The sequence below is a fragment of the Pimephales promelas genome, chromosome 10 (genome assembly GCF_988280905.1).
Source record: "Pimephales promelas chromosome 10, fPimPro1.hap1.1, whole genome shotgun sequence".
NCBI lineage: Eukaryota > Metazoa > Chordata > Actinopteri > Cypriniformes > Leuciscidae > Pimephales > Pimephales promelas.
Genome location: NC_142778.1, coordinates 13,774,083 through 13,796,296, shown reverse-complemented (window position 1 = coordinate 13,796,296; position 22,214 = coordinate 13,774,083). Strand labels below are relative to the sequence as shown.

Sequence of the window (22,214 nt, the reverse complement as noted above, 5' to 3'; positions counted from 1 at the left end):
AGTTTATTCATGACGAAGCATTATTTAATGTAATGTTATAGTGATTTTGATATATATATATTTTTTTTCTATATTATGTATTTGTTATGAGTTTTAGTGGCTAAGGAGCCTGACTGTTACAATTGTTTGGAAGTACAATTTGATATTGTTGGATAATGATGTGTTTTTTTTTTTGTTGTTTTTTTTATCTTGTTGATCTACGGGGTGATTTTAACTAATTTTGTAATCTATTACAATTTGTAGTTGTCTGTGATGTGGGGCTAATTATGTACTCCTAATGAGCTTAATTGTTTACAGATGGAGTTCTGTGGAGTGGTCATGTACGCATTTAAAAAGAGATGTTTTTGAACATTTTGTATACTCCTGACGAAGGTCGTGTGACCGAAACGTTGTGTGTGAATAAACTTGATTGAAAAGTGCAAGTAATGATAGTGTGCGGGAGTTCCTTATCTGCTTGAATGACTAGCTGGTCTTATTATCCGACGCACCTATAACCTGCAGGTGTGTGATGGAGTTTGGTTACTAAGTGAAATGGAATGTAAAAAGGATACATTGTCGGACGGCGCTAGCTTGCAGGGCGGCTGAAGGTGGCAGACGGCCGGCTTTTTCAGACTCCAAAGTTCGCTAGAAGGGGCCTTTTCGAAGGCGACGGCTTCTTCTAAGACAGCGGAAGCGTGTAGCTCGCTGAAGAATGAAAGAATCGTTTTAACAGCCTAGGGAAAGCATATTTATACACTCAAGCCACGCCCCTTTCGGCGGGCTCTGACGTAATGAGCGAGCGCCTGCCGCTCATTGGGCGCGGGTTCAGCGCCGGTCTCCCATAGACTCGTGCATTTCTCTCTGAACGAACCAAATGAGCTGCTAGTTAGCCCGCTCATGGTCTGCCTCAGAGGAACTGCGTTGACAATTATTACAAAATTATGGAATAATTTTTTGGCTTTAACTTCTCAGCAAAGATGAATCTTTCCCATTGCGTAAGCTAGCTTAGGCAATACGAGAGCACCTCTCGTAAGAGAACCAACGTTTTGCTGACATCCCAAAATATAACATTTACATTGAAAACTTTTTAATGGAGAAGTGAGCAATAAACCTTACAGTGCAAACAAATACCCCACAGTTCACACCATCTCAATACAAACAGTCCAGCCGTCCAGTGACCCATGTTTTTGAAAAGCTTCTCTTAACAGATTTTAGATTAAAACCGACACACATCTTCTATATATTGTTATACAATTTTAAACTAATTCATGTTTTCATACTACGCTGGAAAAGATGAGAAATAATTAACCTCAGAATCATTAATGAATTACCTCAGGATCTCCATGTCAATACTTTTTATAGAATTGTAGATCCTCAATGAATCATAAATATGAAATTGTTTTACACGGACATAAAAACCTGTGAAATTATCCTATGAAAAGTTACAGTCAGTATATGAAGAAAATGTTACAGCACTACTTTCTTGCAGACCTTACCAACAGTGTAAAGTGGTTTCCTAGTTCTGGTATACCGATACTGAACACAAACACAGACACACACACACACACACGCAAAAATGAATATGTGGATATATAATATATGGGAAACCCCTCTGTTGTTATACATTTAGTCAAGTATACCTGAAAATCTTGACCTTGAAATGGCTTTGATTTGTGTTTGCAAATGATACAAATTTCTGTAATGATGAGACAGTATTGAGATAACATTTTAATAACAGTTGTATTACTTGATACATGAACTACGCTTGTCTGTTTCCTCATCTAGCCTACACCAATTAATAGGTGTCCATGTCACCCTAGGTGCACATCTTTGTTGGACATTCTTTGAATGTCCACCAAGAAGGTATTGTCGATCCGCTGGTTGTGCAGAGGGAAATACAGCCGCAAGGCTAAAATGTAGTGAATGTCCTTCAATTGGCAGAGGAAGCAAGTACCTGAAGTTGAGATTACAATATAAGTGAGATCTGGCAAAGGGTTTATGGTCCTTTTGCCTTTTTTTTTATGAGGTCAGAGGGAGAACCTTTCACAAGTTCAAGCGAATCTGTTAGTTGTTTTGTCTTTATGTATATCTGGCCCCATATAGATTTGAATGGTATTCACTCAATCCTGCTGCACTTTCTGTAAAAGTTGTAGTTATAATAAATATTCAATTATTTTTCACTTGAGATGCTGAAGCTCTATTGTTTTTGACATGTTCACTTTTACTATTTTTATGAATACATAAATTTTTTAGGCCTTTGCCATGCTCGAACATTAGACCTGTAAAAACTTTAAAAGTTATGTGGTGCTTAGTCTTGGGCATGGTCGAAAGGGCTTTATAGAACCCCCCAAATGCAGGCTGTGAGTAATTTGTTTGTGGGAAAGTTTCTCAAATGGTGATGACATTATAGGGGACAAATGGTGCGTTCAAGTCCTCCTTGGAAGTTCGTACTAGGTATGTTCAAGTCGCTTTCGTCTGAGTAAGATGGCGGTGTACTTTCTCTTGATTAAACAAAAATACAGCAAGGTTCTAAAACTCTAGTACAAGAAAATGAAGAACAAAGAAATATGCATCAGGCACTTTGTTTTATTGTTTTTATTTAATTTATGAAGCCACTGCAAACTTTATCATTACATTGTGCATTGTTATATTATAATGCAATCATATTCTGTTCAAGCAATTAACTTTCTTCGCTGTAAATAGAAAAGCCTGACAATATCACTGCTAAATACCTTTAAGTATTGTGGTATTCCGCCATGTCACGCCCCCAACTCGTAAAGGTCGGGGCTTAAAGAAAATCCTGAGCTTCCCACTCGTATTTACGACATTGTAGTGGCGTTCAACTCGTAAATACGTTCTTTACAAGGTGACTTGAAAACCAAAAGTTTACTTGGTTTTATCTGACTCCTCCCAACAGAAAGTCAGCCATCTTGCTTGGAATCTGCGATTTTTAAATTTTACAAAAATCTAAAAACTTAGAAAAATTTGTTTAAACATACTAGGTACATACTAGTTTTGAGTTATTTTAGTAGTTTAGTTTATTTTTTAGTTCAATAACAAAAATAACTAAACATCAAACCATGCTTTTCTTGAGCACAATTTCAATCAATTTTAAATGTTGAGTTGTTTGATTCAAAAAGAGTAGCACATACAAAATGACATAAAAGAAAAGAATATTGAAAGGTTATTCAGAATGTATCAATATTCTTGATAAAAGCTTTGACAGGCAAACAAGTTTTTTGTGTGTTTTTGCATGAGATGGTCTGGTACACTGGCCTAACAAACAATGAAAAAAAACTATTTAATTGGTGTTCATTTATTTAAAAATACAGAATATTAATATATATACACTCACCTAAAGGATTATTAGAAACACCATACTAACACTGTGTTTGACCCACTTTTGCCTTCAGAACTGCCTTAATTCTACGTGGCATTGATTCAACAAGGTGCTGAAAGCATTCAATGTTGGCCCATATTTATAGGATAGCATCTTGCAGTTGATGGAGATTTGTAGGATTTGTGGGATGATCCAATTCGAAATGATTCGAGCTTTGCGACATGGTGCATTATCCTGCCATAAGTAGCCATCAGAGGATGGGTAAATGGTGGTCATAAAGGGATTGACAGTCAGAAACAATGCTCAGGTAGACCATGGTATTTAAACGATGCCCAATTGGCACTAAGGGGCCTAAAGTGTCCCAAGAAAACATCCCCCACACCATTACACCACCAGCCTACACAGTGGTAACAAGTTCTCATTCTGTTAATGCCAAATTCTGACTCTACCATCTGAATGTCTCAACAGAAATTGAGACTCATCAAACCAGGCAACATTTTTCCAGTCTTCAACTGTCCAATTTTGGTGAGCTCTTGCAAATTGTGGCCTCTTTTTCCAGCCTCTTTTTTGTAATGGAGATGAGTGGCACCAGGTGGGGTCTTCTGCTGTTGTTGCCCATCCGCCTCAAGGTTGTGCGTGTTGTGGCTTCACAGATGCTTTGCTGCATGCCTTGGTTGTAACGAGTGGTTATTTCAGTCAAAGTTGCTATTCTATCAGCTTGAATCAGTCGGCCCATTCTCCTCTGACCTCTAGCATCAACAAGGCAATTTCGCCCACAGGACTGCCGCATACAGGATGTTTTTACTTTTTCACACCATTCTTTGTAAACCCTAGAAATGGTTTTGCGTGAAAATCCCAGTAACTGAGCAGATTGTGAAATACTCAGACCGGCACGTCTGGCACCAACAACCATGCCACGCTCAAAATTGCTTAAATCACCTTTCTTTTCCATTCTGACATTTAGTTCAGAAGGAGTTCAGGAGATTGTCTTGACCAGGACCACATCCCTAACTGCATTGAAGCAACTGCCATGTGATTGGTTGATTAGATAATTGCATTAATGAGAAATTGAACAGGTGTTCCTAATAATCCTTTAGGTGAGTGTGTATATATCACACTCTTGGCTTTGTAGATCAGTTATCATTGTTGGGTGTTCTGCATCAGGATGTCTGTTTGATCATCTGAACATCTGACCTGCTTTAGTTGAAGCGGTCATGTTGGTCTATAGAAATGCACTAATTTCTCAAGATGATCAACCTTTAAAATTGCGTGTACCTCATCCTCACACAGGATATACCCAAGCCCATACCCAAACATGGAACTCAAAAAATAAAATTGAATTTTGCTATTGCGAAAACAATATTACTGCAATTACTAAAACCATTTTGTTCATAATTTAATTCAGCAACAATGTTTTACTAATGTTTCCTGATGATTGTCATGGTGTTCTAAACAAGGTAGTTCCACTTTATGGTGAGTGCTCAGAAAGGATGCTTTCAAGCCTGAAAATACCAGTCTTAATATTGATTAAAAAATAAATAAACCTCTCAAGTCATGGCTTAATGAACATATTTGTCTCTTCATATAATAAAAGAGGAGATGTGGACCACAATTAAGTTATAGTCAAGTAGTATGACTTGGATTGGATCTTTTTAATATATAGGACAAGCAGAACATAACTTTAAATTTGAAAATCGTGCCCTTGTTGATCCGTCAGTCCCATTCATCCTCGTCTCTGTCCTGGTTGTCCTCCCACTGAGGTTCACGAAACTGGATGTTAGCCAACATGTCCCTCATGGCCACCATTAGTCTATTCACTTCCTGGTTCAATTCATGGCCTGCACGGGCAACTTCCTGTCTGTCTTCAGGCCTCTGAACATGGAAAAAAAATCATTAGCAGATGCAAACCATGCTTTTCATTTTTTCTTAGCTGGCATAAAAAAAACATAGCTTTTATAGCCAGAGGCAAAAGGAATTCAAAGATTACATGACTTGACAATAACTGTAGGTATTTTAGTGTTAAAAATAATGGGCTGTTTTTTGTAGTCCTTGATAGGATTGCTTATGATAGTAGAACACACACAACTCACACCTAAACACACCTATATATTATTCAAGCATGTGTAACTAGTAGAATATATTCACAAACTGTTCTTAAACACACATTAACTCAGCATAAACAAGGAAGCAACCCCTTTTTCAGGATACTGTATTTTAAAATTATTGCACATGCACTTGTGGAACAGTCCAATGACGGTTTACAGGTGGCAGGCAATTATGGTCACAGTTACAATAGCTTTGGACACTAAAGAGATCCTTCCACTGACTCCAAAAAACACCAAAAGAAATGCAGATATGGCCAGAGCAATAAACTGCAACATCATCTTATGTAAGACACCTAAGACAGGGCTATAGGGAGACCGAAAAGACAGCTGATCATCCCTGCAGTGGCAACACATGTGTAACCATATGTCCCCCCCCGAAGTGTTTAAAAACTAGAAAATGCCTTTGTGGAAGTGTGGGACAACGTGTCACAGCAACAACTGGAAAATCTGGTGTAGTCCATCTTTTGCCAAGAAATTCTGCAGCAGGGGATTGACATCTCAAATCATTATCAAGGCTACAAAATCAACTTGTTACAAATATGGTAGACCTATCACTTCTACCAATAAAGATTGATTTGTTAATAATCTTCATGATTTATCTCTACCTGATTTGTCTCAACTAAACAAAAAAAAAAAAAAAAAAAAAAAAAACTTGCAACAGAAACTATGGACTCACTTTTGTAGCACTTTAGACATAGTTGCTCCTTTGCGCTTAAAGAAGATTAAAGAGAACAGTCCAATAGTATACAGTGGGTACGGAAAGTATTCAGACCCCCTTAAATTTTTCACTCTTTGTTATTTTGCAGCCATTTGCTGAAATCATTTAAGTTCATTTTTTTCCCAACAAGTTCCATGTGAATTAAAGCTGCAAGCAGCGATGGGCGGGCCCTCGCACCTGTAGCGCGTCAGGGTGTGAGGCGGCCGATTTGCATATTCTGCAGCTCAGCCAGTGCGGCTGTGCATTTGCCACGCTGCTTCGTTAAAGGTCACTTCCTGTTGCCAGCAGGAGGCGCTATGACCGTGGGTGAATATCGGCATGTAGATTTTTTTCAGAGCGGGACTCTTGTCAAATGTGTACAATTTGGTGCAGATCTGGGCATTTACAGCCAAGTTACTACAACTTCCTGTTTCATGGTGAATCTTCGACGCCATGGACACGCCCATGGACGAAAACGCGCAGATACCACAACTTTACATCGTCAATACCTTTAGAAGGCACAGCAGAAATGTGAAGTCAATCCAACTAAATCCCAAGGAGGAGTTATTTAAAGTATGTAATGGGTAAAGCATCCAAAAATGGCTGTAAAATTAAAAATGGCCGACTTCCTGTTGACTTTAGGGTATCGCTGTAAGAGACTTTTCTGTGCGTCTGGACACGGTAGATGTACCACAGAAATTTCGTACATGTCGGTCAAACATGTGGTGGGGGCTGCTTCGTTAAAGCTTACTTCCTGTTGCCACTAGGTGGCGCTATGACTGTGGGTGAATGTCAGCATTTAGATTTGTTCAGAGCGGGACTCTTGTCAAATGTGTCAAATTTGGTGCAGATTGGGGCATTTACAGCCAAGTTCCTACAACTTCCTGTTTCATGGCGAATCATCAACGCCACGGACACGCCCATCGACGAAAATGTGCAGATAGCACAACTTTACATCGTCAATGCCTTTAGAACGCACAGCAGAAATGTGAAGTCGGTCCGACTAAATCCCTAGGAGGAGTTTGTTAAAATATGTAATGAGTAAATCATCCAAAAATGGCGGTAAAATTAGGAATGGCCGACTTCCTGTTGAGTTTAGGGCATCGCTCCATGAGACTTTTCTGTGCATCTGGACATGGTAGATGTACCACAGAAATTTTGTACATGTCGGTCAAACATGCGGCGGGGGCTGCTTCGTTAAAGGTCACTTCCTGTTGCCAGCAGGTGGCGCTATGACTGTGGGTGAAAGTCGGCACGTAGATTTGTTCAGGGCGGGACTCTTGTCAAATGTGTAAAATTTCGTGCAGATCTGGGCATTTACAGCCAAGTTACTACAACTTCCTGTTTCATGGCGAATCATCGACGCCACGGACACGCCCACCGACGAAAACGCGCAGATAGCACAACTTTACATCGTCAATGCCTTTAGATGGTACAACAGAAATTTGAAGTTGATCCGACTAAATCCCTAGGATGAGTTCGTTAAAGTACGGAGTGTGTAAATCGTCCGAAATCGGTCGCCAAATTCAAAATGGCGGACTTCCTGTCGAGTTTAGGGTATGGGTTCTTGAGGCTTTTTTGTGCATCTTGATATGATGCACATCTCCACCAACTTTCGTGCATGTAGGTTGAACGTGGACGAGGGGCTAATTTTTTCCAATTTTGTAGGTGGCGCTAGCGAGCCATTTTGCCCCGCCCATCCGCGAAACCCACAAAATACAAAATTTTCACCAGTCCTGACATGCATGCCAAATTTGGTGACTTTTTGAGCATGTTGCGGCCCCGAAAATGGCGCTTACTTTGCAGAAAAAAGAAAAAAGAAAAAATTAAAGCTGCAAGCAGCGATGGGCGGGCCCTCGCACCTGTAGCGCGTCGGGGTGTGAGGCGGCCGCGTTGCATATTTTGCAGCTCAGCCGGTGCGGCTGTGAATTTGCTACACTGCTTCATTAAAGGTCACTTCCTATTGCCAGCAGGTGGCGCTATGACTGTGGGTGAATGTCGGCATGTAGATTTGTTCAGGGCGGGACTCTTGTCAAATGTGTAAAATTTTGTGCAGATCTGGGCATTTACAGCCAAGTTACTACAACTTCCTGTTTCATGGCGAATCTTCGACGCCACGGACACGCCCATTGACGAAAACGCGCAGATAGCACAACTTTACATCGTCAATGCCTTTAGAAGGCACAGCAGAAATTTGAAGTCGATCCAACTAAATCCCTAGGTGGAGTTTGTTAAAGTACGTAATGAGTAAATCATCCCAAAATGGCGGTAAAATTAGAAATGGCTGACTTCCTGTTGAGTTTAGGGCAATGCTCCAAGAGACCTTTCTGTGTGTCTGGACATGTTAGATGTACCACAGAAATTTCGTACATGTCGGTCAAACATGCGACGGGTACTGCTTCGTTAAAGGTCACTTCCTGCTGTCACTAGGTGGCGCTATGACTGTGGGTGAATGTCGGCATGTAGATTTGTTCAAGGCGGGACTATTGTCAAATGTGTAAAATTTCGTGCAGATCTGGGCATTTATAGCCAAGTTACTACAACTTCCTGTTTCATGCCGAATCATCGACGCCACGGACACGCCCATTGACGAAAACGCGCAGATAGCACAACTTTACATCGTCAATGCCTTTAGAAGGCACAGCAGAAATGTGAAGTCGATCCGACTAAAGCCCTAGGAGGAGTTAGTTAAAGTAAGTGATGAGTAAATCATCCAAAAATGGCGGTAAAATTCGAAATGGCCGACTTCCTGTTGAGTTTAGGGCATCGCTCCAAGAGACTTTTCAGTGCGTCTGGACATGGTAGATGTGCCACAGAAATTTCGAACATGTCGGTCAAACATGCGACGGGGGCTGCTTCGTTAAAGGTCACTTCCTGTTGCCAGCAGGTGGCGCTATTACTGTGGGTGAATGTCAGCATGTAGATTTGTTCAGGGCGGGACTCTTGTCAAATGTGTAAAATTTCGTGCAGATCTGGGCATTTACAGCCAAGTTACTACAACTTCCTGTTTCATGGCGAATCATCGACGCCACGAACACGCCCATCGAGGAAAATGCGCAGATAGCACAACTTTACATCGTCAATGCCTTTAGAAGGCACAGCAGAAATTTGAAGTCGATCCGACTAAATCCCTAGGAGGAGTTTGTTAAAGTACTGAGTGTGTAAATCGTCCCAAAATGGGCGCCAAATTCAAAATGGCCGACTTCCTGTTGAGTTTAGGGTACGGGTTCTTGAGGCTTTTTTGTGCGTCTTGATATGATACACGTCCCCACCAAATTTCGTGTTTGTAGGTTGAACGTGGACGAGGGGCTAATTTTTTCCAATTTTCTAGGTGGCGCTAGGGAGCCATTTTGCCACGCCCATCCGCGAAACCCACAAAATACGAAATTTTTCACCAGTCCTGACATGCGTGCCAAATTTGGTGAGTTTTTGAGCATGTTGAGGCCCCGAAAATGGCGCTTACTTTGCAGAAAAAATAATAAAAAAATAACCCTAACAGTTTCAAGAGGGTCCTCGCACTGTTAGTGCTCGGGCCCTAAAAATAAATAAATAAACCTAACAGTTTCAATAGGGTCCTCGCACTGTTAGTGCTCGGGCCCTAAAAATAATCCTAACAGTTTCAATAGGGTCCTCCCACTGTTAGTGCTCGGGCCCTAAATATCACATCCTATGTATCCTATGGTCCTATGTATTCAGACCATTTGCTGTGACACTCATATATTTAACTCAGGTGCTGTCTATTTCTTCTGATCCTCAGGGCTGGACTGGGACAAAAAAATCGGCCCGGGCATTTTGGCCCAGGCTGGCCCACTGCATATGAACATAAACACAACTGAACTGTGTACACCAGCGGTTTCAACACTATCTCACGACCAATTCGTACGAATTCGACGCATGATTAAAAAGTGGCTAATTCGTACTAATTCGTACGACCTCACTCGTACTAATTCGTACGATTTGTCTAAACCCACGTGATGGTTAAGTTTAGGGGCGGGGTAAGGGGTAGGTCATTCGTACGAATTCATACGAATTGGCCAATTCGTAAAATATGTACGATTTAGCAAAATCGTATTAATTCGTACAAGTGAGGTCGTATGAATTGTTACGAATTAGCCACTTTTTAATCATTCGTCGAATTCGTACGACTTGGTCGTGAGATCGGGTTGGCGGTTTTCAATAGGTGAGGCGCGCCTCCCCTGGGGGGCGCCAAAGAGCGACAGGGGAGGCGCGAATCAGTTTATAATACGCGACTTTTTTTTTTTTTTTAAGTCGCGTTAAAACAGCACGGCTTTCGGGTTGCGTTTTTTGGGGCTTATTAAAAAAAAGGTTGTTTGTTAGGAAAATCTGACAAGCAACTTTGTTTTCTTTACATCTATGGTGACGGTTGGCCGTTTTCTCAATCTCCAATACATTGACACTGTCTGACGGTGTACTTTTGCGTCCATTTTTTTTCCCTTTTTTTAACTCGTAATTAAATTACGAAAAACATGCTTTCTTTATTCGTTTTTAGACTGGTGAAACGATATTCACAAACTCTTTTTTTTTCTATATATACAAGGCTTAGATTTTTAACTTCACATTGGCCTATAAAGAAAGCCTAAAACAAAAACATTTCATAAACAGTTTAAGCTATAAAAAAATAAAACTTTATTAAAACATAAATAAATTATTTTATGATACACATGCCTAGCCTATTACTGTCTTAAGTGAACTCATTTATGAATGCCAATAATAATTGTCATTAATATTATTAGTCTACTAGGCTAGATTCGAAGACGCTTTTATCCAAAAAAATGTGAGAAAATGGGACGAGTGTCAGATCGCGTCTCTGTCAGCAACAGCTGTCCGAATTCGCTCACTCGTTTTTATTTACTCCTTTTCATTCACTCCTTCAAGTGAACAGTAGGCTATTAGTGGACTAACGTAGGGGTTTAGACTTTAGGGGGCGATTTCGGATTCATCAACCCATGATGTTCTCAAGCAGTGAAAAATAGTGGACACCTCAACGCGTCGACAGACAGGACCGTGCAGGTAATATTAATATGAAACAAAGTCTCAACTTTCAAATTTGGTCAGTCAAAGAAAATTAAAGGCCTACCGTTTTGTGGCTCTTTAATGTGTCGTGACAGATTGCCTGGCTGGTAAAGCCAAGTTCCACCGACGTTAATCTACTGACTCTCCTAACTCTATGACTGCTTTGTCGGACAAAAATTGTGGATTTTGATTGGTCAGATCACATGTCTGTCAATCAAACTCCAAGCGAAGGATGAATTGACTAATTTAAAAGTGAAAGTTAGTTTCGTTTTCAAACTAGCGCATATTCAAGGCACAATAACAAAACGGTTCTATTCCACACTACCGCACCAAGAATGTCCATTGATGCCCGTGAAAATGCGCGCATTTTACGTTTACCTTTAAATTAGCGATTTAAATGCCTCCACCGGTGACACCGTTAGCTATTACCGGTATTGTCACACGTTGATTAACCGGTGAGAAAATATCCTCACCGCGTCACATCCCTACTGCTCAAAAGCGCGGCCTCTCATTGTTCCCACTAATATGGACGATTAAATTGAAACTCACTTACAACTTGTTGTTTTGAAATTGAATGCATAAATTGGTTGGGCCATAGAGGTTTATTTTATTTTATTTTATTTTTTTATTGCTTTGCCGCTCTTGTAGCGCAAATGACGTGAATGGCGCATTTTGTTTGTTTAAAAAGGTTTTAGATCGTTAAAAAAATTCATGAAAAATATGTGAATCTGTTCGATCTGATAACATGATTTCAATGCAGTTGACTGTTAAATGTTACGTGTTCCGTGAACAAACAGCGTTGTCGTTCTTTGATCAGGTAGAGCTGTCCATTGTGCTGATTTTGTTCGAGACGCTTTTTCAGCCGTCAGGTTTCGTCGTCGGTAGCTTTGGCACCGATTACACGTTAAAGGGATAGTTCACTTCAAAATGAAAATTCTGTCATCAGGCCTAGGCCTACTCACACTCAAGTTGTTTCAAACCTGTATGAATTTCTTTCTTCTGCTGAACACAAAGGAATATATTTTGAAGAATGATTATTATTATTATTATTATTATTATTATTATTAATAAGAATGTCAGTAACCAAACAGTAACTGGAACCATTGACTTCCATAGTATTTTTTAGTAAGTCAATGGGACCAGTTTACTGTTTGGTTACTGACATTTTTCAAAATATATTCCTTTGTGTTTAGCAGAAGAAAGACATTCATACAGGTTTAAAACAACTTGAGGGTGAGTATATGATGACAGAATTGTCATTTTGATGTGCATCTCTTTAAGCATGTTTTGTTGAATTGTGGTTAGGCATATGCTACTGATGTTCAGTGATTTTAAAAGTAGCCTCAATTAGGCCTGCATGAAATTGGAAATTATTTTCTGTTGCAATCATTTATGATTGAAAATAAAATGTCTTAAAATACAATATTAAAAAAGATTTGTTGTTGATCATACAATCAGTTGTTATTGAAACTCATCATTGCCTGGAACACACAAACGATGGCATTTACTGTAGAGGCGTGGATTAGGGCTTGCAGACAGTGTTTTTTTTTTGGGGGGGGGGGGGGGGGCTCGGCTGTCCTCACCTACTCTAAGGGGAGGCTCACATTCACCCAATTTGAAAACCCCTGGTGTACACCCTTGAATATGTATACCAACACCTCCTATTAAAACCACCAACGCCATCTAATGAGTGAGATGAAATAACTACTAAGTTTAAAATTCAATTCTCCAATTGCATTGGCAATACCACAAAATTTTGTGCTTTTTAATGTTAAATTCATCAATCTGGTGCACTTTGAGAGTTCAAAATTAAGAGTTCTCATTAAGAGCAAAATTATTAACCCTAGTAACGGATAGGTTTAGGGACGGGGTTGGGGTAGGTCATATATACAGTAATGTAACGTTAAAGGGTTAGTTCACCCAAAAATGAAAATTCTGTCAGTATTTACGCACCCTCATGTTGTTCCAACCCCGTAAGACCTTCGTTCATCTTCGGAACACAAATTAAGATATTTAAGGGGGGGGGGTTGTCTACTTTTTTTCTTTGCATGATTGTGTTTATGGGGTGCAATATAACATGTATTCGTGGTTTTTCTTTTTTTAAAAGTCTTATTTTTTTATAAACTTCACCTTTATTGTCAGCCGCGCTCTCCTCTGTCCCCTGAACGAGCGGTTGACTTCCTGATTCTATGAAACCGCTCCCTCACAAAACACGTAGTGGGCTCAGATTAGTTAGTTTGGGCCGGTGTGTTGTGATTGGCTAAACTGTCGCTCACGTTGTCCGGAAGGTTAATGCCCATTACCTTTACGGGCGAAATGTGAGCTCCGGTCCAAATGTAAATATGTGTCGAACTGCAGTATCAGTTTGAGGCAGAATCAGACCGAGAAAGCGGCGATGAAGAGAGTACACAGAACCTCACCACACACGGCTTAATGAAAGTTTCTGAATGATAATTTGCTACATTTTCTAACTTTATGCACGTTTGTTTTACACAATAGCATCTGACTGGCAACTATAGCAACTGACCGGCTACTAATGTTAAACACAAACAGCATTGGCATTATTTTACATTCTTGATCAAATCGAAAATAACGTCATAAAGCATATATACATGAAAAATACGTTTAAAACATTAGTACTTATACAAAATTTAGGTCCATAATGTTTGTACGCGTTTGTCGTAGACACAATAGCATTACTAGTAGCCTATAGTGGCTATAAAGCCAGCGCTGGCATTTGAAAAAAATAAAACACAAGGCTACATCTTGAAATATTCATGAAAATACATTTAAAATGATTAAGTCTTAGCCTACTTACAGGTCGTGGCCCAACAACTGCTGCCTCTGGTTTTAAAGTCGGAACTGCTTCACATTTTAGTAACAGTTTCTTTTTAAATCCGGTGTTGAACTCGTGGAGATTCTGGAAGCTGTCTTCCGTAAAATGCGCAACACAGAGAGCTAGATTACGATTGTCATTTTTAGGAACATAATCAAAAATAAATTGTATCCATTGTTGACGAAGTACAACATCTGTGGGAAGTTCGAATTAAGGAAGACCTGACAGCTGGATGAAAAACTCACTAGCTGGAGCTGCTGAAATATGCGCATGTCCTTTTCTGTATTTTCCGGAGGGAGGGTTGATGCAAATGTGTGGGTTAGTGACGTACCATAACCCAGCTGTAGTCCCAATCGAGTCGTTTTTGTAGGCAATTATACTTCCTGATTTTAAAAAGACGATATCTCTGCTTACATTGAACTTTCAGCGCTGCAACTTTGCAGATACTGTTCATGCACCAACAGCAACATTACACACTATTTAAAATGAAAAAAATGAAATCGCAGTCAACCCCCCCTTTAAGATATTAAAGTCCCTGTAAAGTCAATTGTACAAAAAAGTTCTAAACACATTATAAATGTTACATATGTATTGCTAAAACATATTACAAAGTCTGTGAACTGTGAAGTACTGAAATGTGGAGTTAGACCGTTAAACAGTTTTTCACCATTGCAATTTTACGGATTAATTGGGCGGGGCTAAAACAGGGCTCCGTGACGCACTGGAACCCATGAGCTGCTGGACACCCCCCTATTTGATGACGCACAGAGTCTGATTTCCCTCTCTCCACACACAGTCACACACACCCCGAGCACATTCGCATTCACCGCTCAATCGCGAGTGACTGTCAGTACTATTAGTTACTACAGCTGAGCCTACAGTTCTCTTACGAGAGGTTCTCTCGTATTGCGTAAGCTAGCTTACGCTACGGGAAAGATTCATCTTTGCTGAGAAGTTGAAGCCAAAAAATTATTCCATAATTTTGTAATCATTGTCAACGCAGTCTCTTCTGAGGCAGACCATGAGCGGGCTAGCTAGCGGCTCATTGGTTCGCTCAGAGAGAATGCACGAACCTATGGGAGAGCGGCGCTGAGTCCGCGCCCAATGAGCGGACGGCGCTCGCTCACTGCGTCACAGCCCGCCAAAAGGGGCGTGGCTACAGTGTATAAAGGTAGCTCTCCCAGCTAGTTCGTCGATTCTTTTTCATTCAGCGAGCTACACGCACCCGCTGTCCTGGGAAGAAGCCGCCGTCGTCGAGAAGGCACCTTCTAGTGAGCTCCGGAGTCTGAGGAAGCCGGCCGTCTGCCACCTTCAGCCGCCCAGCAAGCTAGCGCCATCCGATGCGTATCCTTTATTCCATTCCACTAAAAGAGCCGAGCGTCTTTTTAAAGATGCCTCGTATTTCCTGTGGCTCATGCCGCTCTTCACTCGAGGAAGGAGACCGCCACCCCATCTGCGTTCTCTGTCTCGGAGTGGATCACGCAGAACTCGCCCTCGCTAACGGAGGATGCGACCACTGCGAGGACCTGCCTCTGTCCTCCCTGCGGGCACGACTGCAGGCCGTCAAAACCGCTCCCGCGCCGCCTCTCACTTCGCCGCGGAAGAAGAAACGCCGCTCCCAGAGGCCACCGGAGCCCCCTGCGGATCCATGTGGGCCGCCGCCGCCGCCCACCGACCGCTCTCCCTCTCTGCCCCAGCCGGACATTCAGTTGCCGCCAAGTGGCCGCTCTGTTGCCTCCGACGACACCGCGGATGAGAAGGACTCCTGTTCGCTGCACGCTTCTGACAGCGAGGATTGGTCGTCGATCGGCTCATCGACGAGAGAGTCTGCGGGGACCCGCGCCGGCATCGAGGAGGAACTAACGCGCCTCCTTTTACAGGCCGTCAACCGCCTGGGTCTCGAGTGGTCGCCTCCCCCCGAGCAACCACCGAACCGCTTGGACGGAAAGTTCCTGCACCGGTGCCCGGCCCCTGCCTGTAGCCGGGCTGCACCATTCCTGCCTGAGCTTCACAATGAGCTCACGAAGTCCTGGAATGCCCCTCTCTCGGCCCGTAACCGCTCTGATGTGTCCGCTTCGCTGCGCTCAGTGGACGGAGCCGCCGCGAAGGGTTATGCTGCCATGCCGCCCGTCGAGGACTCGGTCGCCGCTCATCTTTGCCCGCCCTCTGCTAGATTGCGTTCCTCCCCTCCAACTTTCATGCCCGCGCCTATGCCGCCGCCGGACAGGCCGCTGCAGCGCTGCATTCAATGTCAGTCCTCCAGGTGCTCCAGAGCGACATCTTGTGCGAAATGGCGAGCAGCGGTAGGAACCCGCCCATCCTCTCGGATCTGAGAAGCGCTACGGACCTTTCCCTTCGCGCCACTAAAGCCGCCGCACAAGCCCTGGGAAAATGCATGGCCGCCCTCTGTGTCGCTGAGAGACACTTATGGCTCACGCTTACCGACATGGGAGATTCAGAACGCGCTGTGTTCCTCAACGCGCCTATCTCTCCGACCGGGCTCTTCGGATCTGCCGTCACGGGCATCGTTGACCGCTTCTCCGAGGTACAGAAAGCGACTCAGGCCATGAACTTGTTCCTGCCCCGCCGCGCTAGCTCTTCAGCTGGCCGCTCTCATGAGCCACCTGCCAGAACTCCACAGCAGCGCCCGCCTCAGCAGGCTCAGCAGCCCCAGCGTAGACAGGGCGGCCGCCCTCGCTCTCGCTCTGACAGCCGCCGCAGACAGCCTCCTCCCCGGGGGCCTCGACCCAAGATCGCGCTGAAGCCCGATCAACAGAAGTCTGCCTAGCACAGCTGAGAAAAAGGCGGCTCTCTCCCGCTGCGGCCGGACCGCCGTCAAAGCTTCGCCCACTGTTAGTCCCCGTCTCACCGCCGACTACAGTAGAGTTTACCGCCACAATCAAGCCGGTTTCCCTGCCCGCTTGCGAGCGACTAAAAGCCGTTTTCACGGCTACCCAGAGAGTTCACAAAAAGAGCATAAAAGCCTCAAGTGTAAAAAATGTGCCCACAAGCATGTGCTCACGTACACACACAAGCACCATATGCCCAGGGTCTCTCACAGAGCCCATTCTCACGGAGCGAGCACTATCCGCTCCAGTAGCAGAGAACATAAGCACGCCCACGAGCCCGTGCGCGTGTCCCCCCTCTGCCCGCTCTGTCACACGGCCCATAAACTCCTCTCTGAGTGTAAGTCCCGTTGCCATCCACATTATAAGCGTGCCCACACCCAGTGTCCAGCCCGCTATGTGCAGCAATCAGGGCGAAATCGCCATTCAACCGCTAGCCGCATGCTACGAAGCGTGGGAAGCCATCCCCGGCATCTCCCCGTGGGTTTTAAGCATAATAAAGAATGGTTATCGATTACAGTTTCGTCGCCGCCCGCCACGCTCGCGCGTGCGGCTCGATTCCACTGTCAGCCCGGCTGCTATGAACACGCTTCGCTTAGAAATAGCCAAGCTACTGCAGAAGGGCGCTATAGAGAGAGTCCCGCCATCTATGACCGAGTCGGGGTTTTACGGCCGTTATTTTCTGGTTCCCAAGAAAGACGGCGGCCTCAGGCCGATCTTAGATCTCAGGGCTTTGAACAAAGCGCTCATGAAGAGACCGTTCAAAATGCTCACAGTCAAGAAACTCCTCGCACACGTCCGCCAGGGGGACTGGTTCATCTCTCTAGACCTGAAAGACGCCTATTTTCAGATCCAGATAAACCCTCATCACAGGCCATTCCTACGTTTCGCCTTCGAGGGCCAAGTTTACCAGTATGCCGTTCTCCATACTTGAACTCTGTCACTATGACGGCTCGCTTATCCACACAGCGCGCGCGCCGTGTTCAACGCCTAGCCGCCTCTTTTCAGATGGGTACCCATACATCCCTGAAATCGTTTCAGAGGATGCTGGGTTATATGACTCTGGTTAAAGAGCCGCGTATCCCACCGCGAGTGGACGACGGGCCGCCAGATGATCAAGATTACTCAGACATGTATCACTGCACTGCAGCCATGGTCAGTAATCGAGTGGTTTCAGAGGGGCGTTACCATGGGGACTTTTTCTCGCCGGAAAGTTATCTCGACAGACGCATCCAACTCGGGTTGGGGTGCGGTTTGCGAGGGCTCACCGGCCGCCGGCCAGTGGTCGAGCCACGAGAGTTCCCTACACATAAACTGTCTGGAAATGATCGCGGTCGAGAACGCGCTGCTGTTTTTCCTCCCGCGCATACACGGTCACCACGTCCTGATTCGCTCCGACAATATGGCCGTGGTATCATACATCAACCGTCAGGGCGGCGTCAGATCCAAGAATCTCTTTCATCTGACACGCCGCATCCTATTGTGGTCCCAGAGTCACCTGCTCTCGCTCAGAGCGACGCACGTACCGGGCCATCTGAACGACGGTCCAGACATGCTGTCCAGGAACCTGGTCTCCCCCGGAGAATGGTCCCTGCACACTCAAACAGTCCAAACGCTGTGGCGCATATTCGGCAGAGCGGAGATAGATCTTTTCGCGTCAGAAGAGAACGCTCACTGCCCAATATTCTTCTCAAAGAGCGAGGACGCGCTAGCCCAGGATTGGCCCCGCCGCCCGCTCTATGCTTAGGTCATTCAGAGAATCAGGGACTCACGCCACTCGGTGCTCCTCATAGCCCCGCGCTGGGAGAATCAGATTTGGTTCCCGGAGCTAACGCGGCTGTCACAGACAGCCCCGTGGCCCATTCCAATCAGAGCAGATCTCCTCACTCAAGCCCGCGGTTCGATCTGGCATCCCCATCCACAGCGCTGGGCGCTTCATGCATGGGTGACCAACAACTACGCGTCGAATTGCCAGAAGGGGTTCTGAACACGATCAAACACGCCAGAGCGGATTCTACCAGAAAGCTCTATGCTGCAAAATGGTCTGTGTTCTCCAAATGGTGCACCGACAAAAATTTGGACCCACGGACGTGCGAGGTTTCGTCTTTGCTCGTGTTCCTTCAGGAGATGCTGGATAAGAGCAGGTCCCCATCCACTCTTAAGGTTTACGTGGCAGCCGTCGCGGCGTTCGTTGAACCCTGGCGCGCCCAGTCTCTGGGCAAAGACGAGCTAATCATCCGCTTCCTCAGGGGAGCCAGAAGGATGAACCCCCCTCGCCCCCCTACGGTGCCGGCCTGGGATCTTTCTATAGTTCTAGAAGCTCTGAAAGCCCCACCGTTTGAACCACTTGAGTCCGTGGAGCTTAAATACCTCTCGTTAAAAACCGTTCTTCTGACGGCACTCGCCTCAGTAAAACGTGTGGGGGACATTCACGCGCTGTCTTCGAGCGCCGCGTGCCTGGAGTTTGGACCGAATGACTCCATAGTCATTCTAAAACCTAGACACGGTTATGTTCCGAAAGCGATTGGTACCCCTTTCAGGGCGCAGGTGATCTCTCTATCGGCGCTGCCTGCATCCGATAGCGAACGTGACGCTGACCGCCTCTGCCCGGTTCGGGCTCTCAGAGTGTACACTACACGCGTTGCCGCGTTCAGACGCTCAGAGCAGCTGTTTGTGTCGTTCGGTGGCCGCACCAAGGGTTTAGCCGCCTCGAAACAGACTCTATCCAGGTGGATAGTAGACGCGATTGCCTCTGCTTATGCCGCTAAAGACCTGCCTTGCCCTCTGGGCATCAGGGCTCATTCCACCAGAGGCATGGCCTCATCGTGGACATGGTCCTGCGGAATTTCCATTCACGACATTTGTGTGGCTGCGGGATGGGCCTCCCCCTCCACTTTTGTCAGATTTTATAACTTGGAAGTTCCAGCCTTACAGGCTAAAATTCTGGCGGTCTAATACGTACAGCTGTCCTATAGAAAGCCGCACTATCGGGAGTTCCATCACAACCGGCTCACCCCTTGTGTCCCCTATGTGCTTATGCATTACACCTCACGGCCCGCTTTGCCGGCCGCCTTAGGGCGTTTTGCACTAGATGATAACGGCCGCTAGGCTGGCCGCCTTATTATCTTTATCCACTTAAAGATTCCCCCGGTGTTCCCCCCTGGGATGCTTAGTGGTTACTTAGCGCGCACGGCGTTGACCAGGTGTTCCCGTAGCGTAAGCTAGCTTACGCAATACGAGAGAACCTCTCGTAAGAGAACGAATCGGTTACCTAACGTAACCTCGGTTCTCTCTAGATGAGGGAACGAGTATTGCGTTCCCGGCCGTGCTTGCGCCACTAGCGTTTCGCTTCATGCTACAGAATCGACGAACTAGCTGGGAGAGCTACCTTTATACACTGTAGCCACGCCCCTTTTGGCGGGCTGTGACGCAGTGAGCGAGCGCCGTCCGCTCATTGGGCGCGGACTCAGCGCCGCTCTCCCATAGGTTCGTGCATTCTCTCTGAGCGAACCAATGAGCCGCTAGCTAGCCCGCTCATGGTCTGCCTCAGAAGAGACTGCGTTGACAATGATTACAAAATTATGGAATAATTTTTTGGCTTCAACTTCTCAGCAAAGATGAATCTTTCCCGTAGCGTAAGCTAGCTTACGCAATACTCGTTCCCTCATCTAGAGAGAACCGAGGTTACGTTAGGTAACCGATTCGTTTTCTAGCTAGCTATGCCTTCGACACGGACATGCATGGGCTACTACCTGGATGCGATCATGTACAAAACAGATCGGTATCTTCATTTAAATTCCCCTAAAAACGATCACATCAAGAAGAGGTTTTTAGAGAGCCTAACGTTACCTTGATGAAGAGCTGAGGATCACCCCCAACACCCGCCTCTGTAGTGATCATTTTACACTGGATCGTTTTATAAACTTTCCTCAGAGACAACTTGGATTCACTGATAATTCACTGATAATCCGCTGTTACTGGTGAACGGGGCCGAAACGACGATCTCCCGCCTCAGTTTTCATCCTCCCGTCTCCAAAAGCTAATCAGCTAATATCACTGTCAACAGCTTTCCCGTGAGTGGGCGTGGTTTCAGCACAGCCAGCGGACACGCCCCCAGCGTTTGAGAGCAGAGAATCTGCTCATTTTTTCATGATTTTGATAGCTTATTTTATGTACTTCCCCACTTTTTTTATCATTCAAATTTGGCTGGGTGGCTAATTACACATTTTTCTGTGGTGTGACAAACTCAGAACACATACTTAATTTTGACTTTACAGGGACTTTAAGATCACTCCTGCATACTAGTCCATAGGCTTCTTGAGGGAATGACATGCTGTCCTCGAAAAGTCATTAAAGACATCATTAAAATAGTCCAAGTGACTACAGGGGCTCAATCTTAAGTTTATCAAACGACGAGAACACTTTTGTGCGCAAAAAAACCAACAAAAATAACGACTTTATTTCAACTATTCGTTTAACTTTTTTTTAAAAATAAAAAAAAAATTGTTCATTGCTGAATAATTAATTAATTATACTTTCATTATTATTATTACTACTACTGGTGAGGGAATGTGTCCACGCAGCACCTGGACACCCTAGGGTGTAGGTCGATGATCTGACTGCAGCCGTAAGTCTTGGAGACTTGGGTGAAGAGAGGGGCAGAGCTGTCAACTGATCACCACCTGGTGGTGAGTTGGATCCGATGGCGGGAGAGGAAGCTAAACAGACTTGGCAGACCCAAGCGTACTGTAAGGGTCTGCTGGAAAAGTTTGGCATAGTCTCCTGTCAGAGAGATCTTCAACTCCCACCTCTGGAGGAGCCTCGACCAGATCCCGAGGGAGGCAGGAGATATTGAGTCCGAGTGGACCATGTTCTCCACCTCCATTGTCGAAGAGGCTGCTCAGAGTTGCAGCCGAAAGGTCTCCGGTGCCTGTCGAGGCGGCAATCCCCGAACCCGGTGGTGGACACCCGGAACTAAAGGATGCTGTCAAGCTGAAGAAGGAGTCCTATATGTGGTTTTTAGTCATGTGATTGTGTTGACGTGCGGAATGCAGATGGAGGGCAAGGAGTGAAAAGCGCAATGGACGAGATGGAGGAAAATCCGTACTGTACTACTTTGACGCTATAACAAGAGACATATATAAGCAGAAAATCGAAACATATGTTGGACGTGATCCTTACGTTATGAAGAGGACCGATTTTCAACTGAATTGAGAGATTTGCCTGCCATCGAGGCTGTAGATATCAGCAACTAACTCGTCTTACAGACATACTTTAACTTTACAATGTTCGGAAACTGGTACGTTACACAAACAGCCACATAAGTGTATTTAAACACCTGAAAAATGTCATTATAAGCCACATAAATAATGTATTA

General features: G+C 44.6%; 1 protein-coding gene across 2 annotated transcripts in view; it reads right to left on the bottom strand.

Annotated features, from left to right (window-relative positions):
• Nucleotides 1–3,240: 3,240 nt before the first annotated feature.
• Nucleotides 3,241–22,214, bottom strand: part of tcf25 (TCF25 ribosome quality control complex subunit) — a 229,729-nt gene continuing 210,755 nt past the window's right edge. For both annotated transcript variants that reach the window (XM_089135406.1, XM_089135407.1), the window contains one exon: nt 3,241–5,191. In XM_089135406.1, the coding sequence (XP_088991532.1) occupies nt 5,033–5,191 (159 nt within the window). In that variant the 3' untranslated portion in view covers nt 3,241–5,032. The remainder of the gene's footprint in view (nt 5,192–22,214) is intronic.